Source organism: Monodelphis domestica, chromosome 6 (assembly GCF_027887165.1).
Source record: "Monodelphis domestica isolate mMonDom1 chromosome 6, mMonDom1.pri, whole genome shotgun sequence".
NCBI classification, from domain to species: domain Eukaryota; kingdom Metazoa; phylum Chordata; class Mammalia; order Didelphimorphia; family Didelphidae; genus Monodelphis; species Monodelphis domestica.
In genome coordinates, this window is record NC_077232.1 from 54,819,212 (window position 1) to 54,832,600 (window position 13,389).

At 35.9% G+C, this 13,389-nt stretch overlaps 1 protein-coding gene across 3 annotated transcripts in view; it reads right to left on the bottom strand.

Annotated features, from left to right (window-relative positions):
* Positions 1-242: 242 nt before the first annotated feature.
* Positions 243-13,389, bottom strand: part of NELL1 (neural EGFL like 1) — a 947,998-nt gene continuing 934,851 nt past the window's right edge. For all 3 annotated transcript variants that reach the window (XM_007497168.2, XM_056802023.1, XM_056802024.1), the window contains 3 exons: positions 5,162-5,338; positions 2,282-2,506; positions 243-712 (listed from right to left, as the gene is read on the bottom strand). In XM_007497168.2, coding sequence (XP_007497230.1) covers positions 662-712; positions 2,282-2,506; positions 5,162-5,338 — 453 coding nt within the window. In that variant the 3' untranslated portion in view covers positions 243-661. The remainder of the gene's footprint in view (positions 713-2,281; positions 2,507-5,161; positions 5,339-13,389) is intronic.

Here is a 13,389-nt window from a genome sequence, read left to right on the forward strand (position 1 = left end):
CTGTCTTTTATGGGGAATCTCCTGTTCATAACTTAAAAGTTTTTGGTCTTTCTGCTACTTCAGTCTTCTCCACCCACATCATCCATCTCCATGTGGATTGACTAGACTAGAGCCTATATGTGTTCAATGAGTTTTGGAGTGTTTTAAAAACCCAATACTTATGACAAAGACATACTGTTCAAGACTCTATACAAACATACATAGTTATACTAATACATCTGACAAGAACTAAGGATGCATTGTATGGGACAAAATTCACACCAGGAAGCTTTATTAGTAGAATCTAGACTCTAGCTCCAGAAATAAAGGGGGGGGTGAGTTTTTCTCATGTCAATACACAAAATAAACCAAAAACACAGCCAAGTTTACCATGAGATCATTTCAATGTGTTTTCAAATGACCTGATAGGGGAGAGAGGTGATTTACAACACGGGAGACTTTTTTTTTTTTAAACATAGACTTATATGTGTTGGACTGCAAGTCACCTAGACTAGGTTAGCAAGAATGAGCATAGTGGTAGGTCCCAAAAGGCAGCTCCCAAATATCTTCATTTGATGGAGCCTTTGGTAATTGTCTGTGGTATAAAACATCCAACTTCATCATTTTGAATGATCGCTGTGTCCCTTGTATTCTTCACCCTGATGAGTCCATGCTATATTCTTCAATTATTGTGAAGACATTCTAAATCCACAGAACAGCAGACACTTCCATTCTGTAAAACAAAGAGACAAGTTTTATCCTTGCCAGGCACTTAGTACATGTTAGTCCCCTGGAATACTCATATACACGTGTGTATATATATGTGTGTGTGTGTGAATATGTATCTCTAAAATGGCAACTGACAATTTTGAAACCAACTAAATGGGAAGTAATGATTGGACTGGGTCATTTCCTTTACAAAAAGGAAACTTATTTTTAGTACTTTTAGAGGTTATTAATACAAATAAGTGCTGGCCCCTTAAAGGTGGTTTCATTTATTCTAATGTCATTGACACTATTCAGAACATAGGATTTAGAGTTGGAAAAATCTTTAGATATCTTCTAGCCTAGGGCCCTAAAACATTTCCCAAAAAGGAACTCTGAAGCACTGGAATATTAGTTTGGAAGAGGTAGTAATCATTTGGATGTCCCAGTTCTGTTAGTTTTATTTAAAATCAGTTATACTTTATACCATCTTTATTAATAGTTTTAATCTCTGACCTCATAAGTAAATAATAGTTTTTTAGACAGAGTTTGGTCCCTGTATCTGAATCTTAGTAAACTCTGATGTCGAAGGTGCCCCTGGATGTCCATTTTAATACAGAAATTTTAACATATACCATCAATATTAGAGGTTTGGATATAGACCCCTCTATTCTGTTCAGATCTAAAATTAAATATAGAAAAATATGTCATTGGACTTTTTTTCAGATCTAAAGGGATGCTGTTGGAATAATTCCCATGAGACCTGGATCAGAAATAGAATCTGCTATAGCCAAATGTAGGCAGCATGTTAATTTAACCATGGGGAGCTAAAACAAAGTCTTTGCTGCAAAGTGTCTCACCCTGATAATGTAGTTGAGGCTAATTGTTGTCTCATGTGGCTACTAACATTGGTTTTAAAATTCCACTATCACAATCAGTAATCTAAAAACCAGTTAAAAATTATGTAGTATATTTCCCAAAATATGAAGAGAAACTACATAGGATTTGATTAGAGGATGGAGAATAAGAAGTCAATATAAAAAATACATGGAGATGCCTAAAGGGAATAATAGGAAAAGGAATATGAAAAGTAATCAGTGAATTAGAGCCTATGAGCAATGATCATAGATCTCTTGAAATGAAGGTGAAGCAAAGTACCCACTTTATACAGCATTTTATATAATTTTGGCAGTTTCTTGAAGTGCTTTCAAAACTTCGCATGATCAAAGGACACACTTTTTTCTATGCAGGTCAAAGAAGCACAAATAAACATAAGTAAAATTAACATAGATTTTTATAATCCTCTACTTCAAGATAGGAGCATATTCAGTCACTATATCATACTTTACCAGTATACCAATTTTATATTCATTCATTATAACTTTGCTCTGTGTGTGTGTGACAGAGAGAGAGAGATAGTGGAGGAAGAGAAAGAGACACAGACAGAGATTCAAGTGTCCTGTTTAAGCCAATAATCTATACCATGTCTCATGAAGTCATACAGGAACTTTTGGATATGGTCCAGTGGAAATATTTTCCATAGAAAATTGCCTATGACATGGAGATTTATTTCCATGAGTATGCATTAATTAGTTACCTTGCATTTACAGGTCGTGCATGGAGATGCAGCCATGGTCCAGATAGCACCACTAAGTCGTGTCACACCATAGCTATCTAGACAGGTTTTTCTGATGTCATAGGCGATGTTATCTGCCAGGCAGGGGTCACTGACACAACGTGGGCAGCATTCACCTTCAGAGATTGCAGTGTACTCACAGCTCAGGCTGGGGCAAGTGAGTGGCCAACAGTCCACCTCTCCTTCCTGTAGAAGGAGAAATAAAATCCTTGAGACTACCTCATTTTTTTATAATAAAAGCTGGAAAGGGAAGAGAAATACCATTTTTGACTAGTATTATTGAAGACAAGTAAAATAATCATATTTAACATGTATGTAACTAGGTAACATATTTAACACTTTAATGTTGAAGATCACTCTAAAATACATTTATGTGTGCATATATATGATTTCATATATACATATATACATATATATATATATATATATATATATGAAATCTCTTTTGACCTTTAAAACAATGCTATAAGGCAGGCTATTAATGTTATCCGTGTTGTATAGATGTAGTATCTGAGATTTAGGGAGAAGTGATGAATTTAGGGAATCATGGGAAGATTCATAACTGATAGAGAGTGAGATAAGTAGAAACAGGAAAAAATATGCCCATTAAGTGTAACAATGTAAATGGAAAGAAAATAACAGTGAATAAACACTATATAATTAAAGTGACCATGTTTGGTTCTGGTTCCAGGGGGGATTAGAAACGAATTCCTTCCCTTCTTTGTAGAGATAAAGAGCTATGGGTATTACATATTTTTTCATTCTTGGTTGGTAAAGTTCCTACTTCCCTCTCTGTTCCACATTTATTTATTTTTGGTAAAAGATTATGGTGCTCTGAGTAGGGAAATAAGAGGACATTCTAAAAGTCTTACTGTAGTTCTAAGTTCTAAAGATTTTAAACTCTTGTGTATTTGGAAATGAAAGTGATGAAAAAAAATAAAGAATTTCAATAAAAAGTAAACACAAAAAATCCTCAGTGACAGTATCCTTCCCTATTACTACACAATAAGAAAAATTCTTCACATGTATATGGTGTTTTACATGTTTCAGAGCACTTTCATAATAATGGTGGAAAGATTCACATGCCACTTTTTTGAATCTGGAACTATAAACTACAAATATAAAACTATAAATATGAATATATTTATTGTCATTAACATAAAACTCTGAGGTAGGAAGGTTCTATTTTTTTCTTTAAAAATCTGAATTTTTTAAAAGTCTGCAGTGGAAATTAGCATATGTTTAGGAGGGTTTTGAGGTTGGTTTTAATGAAGCTGGAAAGTTGCTATTACTCAGATTCTCACTAGTCTTTGATTTCACCAGTCTGTTATTAAAGACAAACTCTTTCTGACCCTCAAGAAAGGTATTATGTTCCAGCTTTTAGCAAAAATAATTCTGGGAAAACTGGAGGCCAAGGAAAATATGACAATTTGGAAAAAGGAATTGGGAGGTTTACCTTAAATATTATTCATTATTTTACTCAGTAATTTCATGAATTCAAGAATTAAGATGGCTGATCTATTTCTTTAAGTTATAAAGTAAAATGGTATTTATCAAAATCAATTTCCTAAAAATGTATTGTTTATTCTACTTTCCAAGTCCAGTATCATCTGATGAGCATCTATTAAGCACTTGTAATGGGCAAGATACTGTACTATGTGATAGACATAAAATCAACATGAAAAATAGCCCCTGGCCACAAGAACCTCATATATTCCTAAAATGAATTATGTGACTTGAATGAAATTTCAGGCCAAAATTAATAGAATTTTTTAAAGGTTCTACCAAAGTCTTATTTCTCTGATGTCTTATTAGAGTAAAGAGGTGACTCCAACTTCTCAAAGGTTATGTTAGTGAAAATCAAGCTCTGTCAGGACCTAACAAAATTGAATGGCTGCAGTTATGAACCAGGAGAAACAACCTTCTAACTTTAGTCTCATTTCTTATTACTGGAAGGGAAATGATCCTCTTATTTTTCATCATTATTATTGAAAATTTACTCCTAAGTAAGGTGAATATTTCAGGATTGACTTCTTTTAAGGAATGGGTAGATTACATTGATAAAGGAAGGCAGAGAAAGACAATGATTTTTTCCAAGCTGTGTTGTCTGAGAATCAGGAGAGTTAAATTTGTGGAGGCTCATCATTCAAATGGCCTACATAGTGATAAATATATGTTATAGTTACTCTGGAAAACCTTCTCCTTTGGGATCTAATCAACCACATGAGGGATATAATCTATTTAACTGAAGGTATTCATCAGTGTCTTTCAAGTCATAGGTTCAGAATTAAGAATTAAATAAGAATTAAAGGATTGTGCTTAGGAAATGGTTAACAGTTGTGAAAAAACTAATACCAAAAAGGTACATTAATTAATAAAAGCCTGGTGTACATGTCCTCCTATCCTCTATTGATCCCCAAGATTGTTATGCTATACATCATATATTCTTTTACATTCAAATATTAAGTTGCCCAGATGATAAGCCTTTTTTTCTGATTTTGCTGACTGATGATATCATGCATGCCTTTTGTATTATCTTTATGTGTATGTGTGTTATCTTTAAAGCATTTGATTTCCATGAATGATTTTCCTATTCCTCACTCCCCTTTAGAATCAACTCTGATACTAACCTGGCTTAATATCAGAATTGTAACATCATTATAGAAAATGAAAGTCTCTTACAATAAATCCCAGAGAGGAAGTGATTTTTGCTCCCTATAAATTATATTGAGTCTTATAAGCTATTGAAATCTTTCCCTTGCTCTGGGATTTGATTTAGATATGCATTGTCTATAAAAGGCTTTCTCACTGTATAGAAACATGAACTGTCAATTTCCATACCAGGCAACGGCACTGTTGACAGCTATATGTCCAGTTGTCTCCACTTCGATAGAGTTTGTGACCATTTTGGTCTAAACACTGGCTGGTGACTCTAGTGTCACATTCTGGACAGCAGAAGAGGTCAACACTTGGATTCTGACAATCACAAGCGGTCCGTCGGCAGAATATTTTTCCATCCTATTCAGAAGAGAATTTTAGGGTTTCCAACATTAGTGCTAGGATGACAAAAAACAATGTGGATTTTCACAAAATTTTGTAAATGACTTGAGATACCTTCAAGAAAGAAACTGTCTTGACTTAATGCTATGAACCCTCATATCCACCTTATCCTGTTCGTTCTACCTTTGTTGTCTCTTGCCTATAGAAAACTGAAGTAGTTAAAATCTAAAAAAAATGTTTTTCCCCTTCAAACTACTTCTTTATATTTGGATTGTAATTAAGTTATATGGATCTTTTGTTTTTAATTTTTTAATCTCATTGACTGAGTGGTTTTGAGGTAAAGAAAACTTGGGTTTAATTCTTCTCCTCAACATATTTATCATGTAAATCATTTAACCACTTAGGATTTTAGGCTACTATCTTAGACTTAAGACACTGATAAGGTGTCAGTATGCCTTAGACAACAAAGATCTTCATTAGGAGCACCATATACTGATTAAAAGACATATCTAGGGGCAACAATAGCAACACAATAATAATAATAATGGCAGAAAGTTGATGTATACTTCATAAGGAAACTTGGAGTCAGCAACTAAAGCTCTCCAAGTTGGATGGTGCTGGCCATGGTGCTGACACAGTCAGCATTCATTTAAGAAAACTGAACTTCCCTTGTATCTACTGCAACTAATGGCAGGAACTTTATCTTTTGGCAGTAGAAGGTGTGCTATTTAAAACAAAACAAAAAGCAACAGTCAAGGAACTATATTTCTTTTTATTTTCCAAGAGCAGTGCCATTCTTTCCACACACTCTTATTCACCATAAGCCAGTCAGTTCTCAAATATTGTCATTTTTGCTTTCATAAAATTTCTTGTATTGGACTCCATGAATAGTCAAAACTCTATTCCAAGTCTTCATCATCTCTTCTCTGGATTGTAGTAATCATTTCTTAATTATTCTCTCTGTTACAAGTTAATTTCCATTCCAGTCTTTTTCTGTACACAAATGTCAGAGTGGCATTCCTAAAGGTCTGACTATATCATCTCAAAATCCAATGATTCCAGGTTGGTTTTGAAGACATTATATCATGATGGGTTGGCTGATTAACTTTCTGTCGTTATTTCTTAGCCCCATCAACTATGTAGCCGAGAGAGAGAGGGAAAACCCCTGAGTATTATCATTAGATGTAAAGAATTGAGCTTCTTAGAAAATTGGGTCTATATCACAAATACCACAATCTACGTCATGGTTATCTAAATTATAATCAGACAATATTATCTCACCAGCTCTCTCTATCAATATATTATATCTTTTATACATTTTATTGGGTCCATGAGCATCCTAGACCTAACTCATCATTACTTGGTATTCTAGTGATACATCTCTCTAAATGTACACAAGCTGATCTCAAGATAATCTTGAGTCCACAAGTTAACCTTGGTAGCACCTACCAAACATCATATACCTAGGAGAAAATAACTTACAGAGTATTATACTCATAAATCCAGATTATAAAGGGATAGAGAAAGTCCAATAAGCATTATGTTGGGCTTACTTTTACTATCTGTTGAGTGTTTTATGGTTGTTGTTCTCATCATCTATTTCTCACAATCACCTGGTGATATGAGCAGCAACTTCCCCACATTTGCAAACTTTGAGTCAGGCTGGGATGATCAACCACCAAGATTGTTTTAGTTTTACTCTGGCAGCTTTTCAAGACTCCCTATAATTCCAGTTGCTTATGAAACATCCAAACTATGTTCTCATGTACTAGAAGGTTCATCTTGCCTGCTTTCATATCTAACTAAGCAGAAAGTGAATCAAAGGCCTTTTCTCTTCAGTCATAGGAGATATCCAGTTCTTATTGTCAGATTGCATTATTATAGGAAACTCCTACTGAGAAAATTCCTTCTAGTAATGCAGATTAGAACTTATTCTTTAGGGACTTCCAGGTAAACATGGCTGCAATCTAGACGCCACACGCTTCCGCTCCCCGGCACCGAATGAAAGACTACATCAAAGGAGCATAAAAATCACCTTTGGAGGAACAGAAGGACTCCCCAGTACCCCACAGAGAGAGTATGTGGGGTTTGAACATTTCCACACTATAATAAGGAGGAGGGAAAGCTTGCACAGAAATGTGAACTGAGCCGCCCTTCCCCCCCCCCCCCCCAAACAAGAGTGAGCTACTGGAGCACTCACTGGGACAGCGAGTGAGTGGGGAAGGTCTCTGTCTGGGGGGGCACTCCAGGGTCCTTGGGATCTGGGGACTGCCAGGAAACAACATCTCAGGGCAGTTTCACAGGAGAATCCTGCACGGAGTTGTACTCTGGGCGGTTGCACTGAGCATCTGGGCGGAGCTAAACACCAGGGGCAGACCACGCGCTGATTATCTGGGCAGAGCTGATCACCTGGGCTGTTTGGCTGTGATCAGGGGCCCCACAATCTAAGAAACCTTGGAGGCTGGGAAGTACTAGTCTGAGGCAACCTAAATTCACAGAAAACCCACCCATATCACCCAGACGCTAGACCAAAAAGGAAAGGGGGATAAAACCACCACAGGGATGGCTCACATGGCCCAAAATCAAGCCTCCAGGAAGAAAGGGAAAAAGGTGACTATTGAAAACTTTTATGGTGGGAGTACCCAAGGAAAAGAAGAGAATGAGGATGAAATCCAAAAAAAAAAAAATCAGAACATGCCTCCCAAAATGGAAACTATCAACAAGCTCTGGAAGATCTCAAACTGGCGCTTACCAAAAAGATGGAAACCTTCTGGAAAGAAAAATGGGAGAAAGAGATCAGCAGTCTGATAGATAAGACTGCTCAATTGGAGAAAGAGCTGGAAACATCCAATAGAAGGGCAGACAAAGCTGAAAAGCAAAACCAGTCCCTAACGACCAGAATTAAGCAGCTCAAAGAAAGTGAGATCATAAAACAACAAGAATCAAAGCAAACCCAAAAAATTAATGAATTAGAAGAAAACACAAAATATCTCACTGTAAAGGTCACAGACTTGGAAAACAGAGGAAGAAGAGACAACCTCCGAATTATCAGTCTCCCAGAAAAACCAGAGATAAACAATAATCTCGATGTTATTCCACAGGAGATTATAGAAGAAAATTGCCCACACATTCTGGAGCAAGGGGGCAAAATAGAAATAGAAAGGGTTCATAGAACACCCTCTATACTAAATCCCCAAAAGACAACCCCCAGGAATGTAATTGGGAATTGCCAAATTCAAGAGCTTCCAAGAAAAGGAGAAAATCCTACAAGAAGTCAAGAAGAGGAGCTTCAGATATAGGGGGGCTCCCATAAGGTTCACACATGACTTAGCGGCTAATACACTAAGAGACCGCTAAGCATGGAACATGATATTTAGAAAGGCAAGAGAGCTGGGTCTCCAACCAAGAATCAACTAACCAGAAAAACTGACTATATACTTCCAGGGGAAAGTATGGGCATTCAACAAAATAGAAGATTTCCAAGCATTTGCTAAGAAAAGACCAGAACTTAGTGGAAATTTTGATATCCAAGCACAGAAAGCAAGAGAAACATGAAAAGGTAAATATGAAAGAAAAGGAAAAGGAGATAAATCTTACTTTTTCTTTAAGTCAAACTCTCTTCTATAAGGACTACATTTACATCAAATTATATATATCAACACATGGGGAAAATGTTTTATGTAACTCTCAAAAATTGTATGCATCATAAGAGTAGTTAGAAGAAACATGCATAGGGAAAGATTGGGGCATTAAGAAGATTTGGTGAAAGTGCGGGCAAAGAAAGGAAAAGGGAGGGGGGAAACCATTGATAATACTAAGATTTACTTCAAGAAATAGGGGGGACTTAATAGAATAATCTTTCCCATATAAAGATACACATGGGAAGGGGAGGGGAAGAACTCTCATAAGGAGAGAAAGAGAGCATGAAGTAGAATTACTTAAAACTTACTCTCAGTGTAATTAAATCTGAGAGGGAAGAACATCTAGATCCAGTGGGATCCTGAATTCTATCTTATCCAACAGGGCAAGAAAGAAAGCGAAATTAAGGAGGGGGTGGGGAGAGGGAGTATAAAAAGGGAGGGAAGGAGAGGGGGGAGGGGAAGGGAGCATAAAAAGGAGGGGCTAGAAAGGGAAGCATCTCAAGGGAGGGGAATAGGGGGACTGACCCAAAGTAAATCACTGGTTCAAAAGGATATAGCTAAAGAAGAAAGGTCAGAACTAGGGGAAGAGATCAAAATGCCAGCGAATCCACAAGTGACAATCATAACTTTGAATGTGAATGGGATGAACTCACCCATAAAACGTAGACAAATAGCAGATTGGATTAGAACCCCAAACCCTATCATTTGTTATCTTCAAGAAACACATATGAGGTGGGTCAATACTAAGAAGGTTAGAATTAAAGGTTGGAGTAAGACCTTTTGGGCTTCAACTGATAGAAAGAAGGAAGGAGTTGCAATCATGATATCTGACAAAGCCAAAGCAAAAATAGACCTGATCAAAAGGGATAGGGAAGGTAAATATATTCTGTTAAAAGGGAGTATAGACAATGAGGAAATATCACTAATCAACATGTATGCACCAAATAGCATAGCATCCAAATTTTTAATGGAGAAACTAGGAGAATTGAAGGAGGAAATATACAGTAAAACCATATTAGTGGGAGACTTGAACCAACCACTATCAAATTTAGATAAATCAAACCAAAAAATAAACAAGAAAGAGGTAAAAGAGGTGAATGAAATCTTAGAAAAATTAGAGTAAATAGACATATGGAAAAAAAATAAACAGGGACAAAAAGGAATACACCTTCTTTTCAGCACCACATGGCACATTCACGAAAATAGATCATACACTAGGTCACAGAACCAGGGCACTAAAATGCAGAAAAGCAAAAATAATGAATGCAGCCTTTTCAGATTACAAGGCAATAAAAATATTGATCAGTAAGGGTACATGGAGAGCCAAATCAAAAATTAATTGGAAATTAAATAATATTATACTCCAAAATCAGTTAGTTAGAGAAGAAATCATAGAAACAATAATTTTGTTGAGGAAAATGACAACTGCGAGACATCCTTTCAAACCTTATGGGATGCAGCCAAGGCAGTACTTAGAGGAAAATTCATAGCCCTGAGTGCATATATTAACAAATTAGGGAGGACAGAGATCAAGGAATTGGAAATGCAAATCAAAAAACTTGAGAAAGAACAAATTAAAAACTCCCAGAAGAAAACCAAACTAGAGATCCTAAAAATTAAGGGAGAAATTAATAAAATTGAAAGTGATAGAACTATTGAGCTAATAAACAAGACTAGAAGCTGGTACTTTGAAAAAAACAGACAAAATAGACAAAGTACTGGTCAATCTAATTAAAAAAGGAAAGAAGAAAGGCAAATTAACAGCATCAAGGATGAAAAGGGGGATCTCACCTCCAATGAAAAGGAAATTAAGGCAATCATTAAAAACTACTTTGCCCAACTATATGGCAATAAATATACCAACCTAGGTGATATGGATGAATACTTACAAAAATATAAATTGCCTAGACTAACAGAAGAAGAAATAGATTTCTTAAATAATCCCATATCAGAAAAAGAAATCCAACAGGCCATCAAAGAACTTCCTAAGAAAAAATCCCCAGGGCCTGATGGATTCACCAGTGAATTCTATCAAACATTCAAAGAACAGCTAACTCCAATACTATACAAACTACTTGACATAATAAGCAAAGAGGTAGTTCTACCAAATTCCTTTTATGACACAAAAATGGTCCTAATTCCAAAGCCAGGCAGGCCAAAAACAGAGAAAGAAAATTATAGACCAATCTCCCTAATGAATATAGATGCAAAAATCTTAAATAGGATACTAGCATAAAGACTCCAGCAAGTGATCAGAAGAATCATTCACCATTATCAAGTAGGATTCATACTAGGGATGCAGGGCTGGTTCAATATTAGGAAAACCATCCACATAATTGACCACATCAACAAGCAAACCAACAAAAATCACATGATTAATTCAATAGATGCAGAAAAAGCTTTTGATAAAATACAACACCCATTCCTATTAGAAACACTGGAAAGCATAGGAATAGAAGGGCCTTTCATAAAAATAATAAACAATATATATCTAAAACCATCAACTAATATCATCTACAATGGGGATAAACTAAATCCATTCCCATTAAGATCAGGAGTGAAACAAGGATGCGCATTATCACCTCTATTATTTGACATTGTATTAGAAACACTAGCAGTAGCAATTAGAGAAAAAAAAGAAATTGAAGGCATTAAAATAGGCAAGGAGGAGACCAAGTTATCACTCTTTGTGGATGACATGATGGTCTACTTAAAGAATCCTAGAGACTCAACCAAAAAGCTAATTGAAATAATCAACAACTTTAGCAAAGTTGCAGGATACAAAATAAACCCACATAAGTCATCAACATTTCTATATAATTCCAAAACAGCTCAGCAGCAAGAACTAGAAAGAGAAATCCCATTCAAAATTACCTTAGACAAAATAAACTTAGGAATCTATCTCCAGAGACAAACACAGGATCTATATGAACACAACTACAAAACACTCTCCACACAACTAAAACTAGACTTGAACAATTGGAAAAACATTAACTGCTCATAGGTAGGACGAGTCAATATAATAAAAATGACCATCCTACCCAAACTCATCTATTTAGTGCCATACCAATGGAACTTGCAAAAAAAAATTTTACTGACTTAGAAAAAACCATAACAAAGTTCATTGGGAAGAACAAAAGATCAAGGATATCCAGGGAAATAATGAAAAAAAATACAAAGGAAGGGGGCCTTGCAGTCCCAGATCTCAGACTATATTATAAAGAAGCAGTCACCAAAACAATTTGGTACTGGCTAAGAGACAGAAAGGAGGATCAGTGGAATAGACTCGGGATAAGTGACCTCAGCAAGACAGTATATGATAAACCCAAAGATCCCAGCTTTTGGGACAAAAATCCACTATTTCTTAAAAACTGCTGGGAAAATTGGAGGACAGTGTGGGAAAGATTAGGTTTAGAACAACACCTCACACTCTACACCAAGATGAATTCAAATGGGTGAATGACTTGAACATAAAGAAGGAAACTATAAGAAAATTAGGCAAACACAGAATAGTATACATGTCAGACCTTTGGGAAGGGAAAGATTTCAAAACCAAGCAAGACTTAGAAAGATTTACAAAATGCAAAATAAATAATCTGGAGTACATCAAATTAAAAAGTTTTGTACAAACAAAACCAATGTAACTAAAATCAGAAGGGAAGCAACGAATTGGGAAGCAATCTTCATAAAAACCTCTGACAAAGGTTTAATTACTCAAATGTACAAAGAACTAAATCAATTGTACAAAAAATCAAGCCATTCTCCAATTGATAAATGGGCAAGGGACATGAACAGGTAATTCTTAGCCAAAGAAATCAAAACTATTAATAAGCACATGAAAAGGTGTTCTAAATCTCTTATAATCAGAGAGATGCAAATCAAAACAACTCTGAGGTATCACCTCACACCTAGCAGATTGGCTAACATGACAGCTATGGAAAGTAATGAATGCTGGAGGGGATGTGGCAAAGTAGGGACACTAATTCATTGCTGGTGGAGTTGTGAATCGATCCAACCATTCTGGAGGGCAATTTGGAACTATGCCCAAAGGGTGATAAAAGACTGTCTGCCCTTTGATCCAGCTATAGCACTGTTGGGTTTGTACCCCAAAGAGATAATAAGGAAAAAGACTTGTACAAAAATATTCATAGCTGCACTCTTTGTGGTGGCCAAAAATTGGAAAATGCGGTGATGCCCATCAATTGGGGAATGGCTGAACAAATTGTGGTATATGTTGGTGATGGAATACTATTGTGCTAAAAGGAATAATAAAGTATAGGAATTTCATGGAGACTGGAACAATCTCCAAGAAGTGATGCAGACCAAAAGGAACAGAACCAGAAAATCGTTATACACAGAGACTGATACACTGTGGTACAATCGAAGGTAATGGACTTCTCCATTAGTGTCAATGCAATGTCCCTGAAC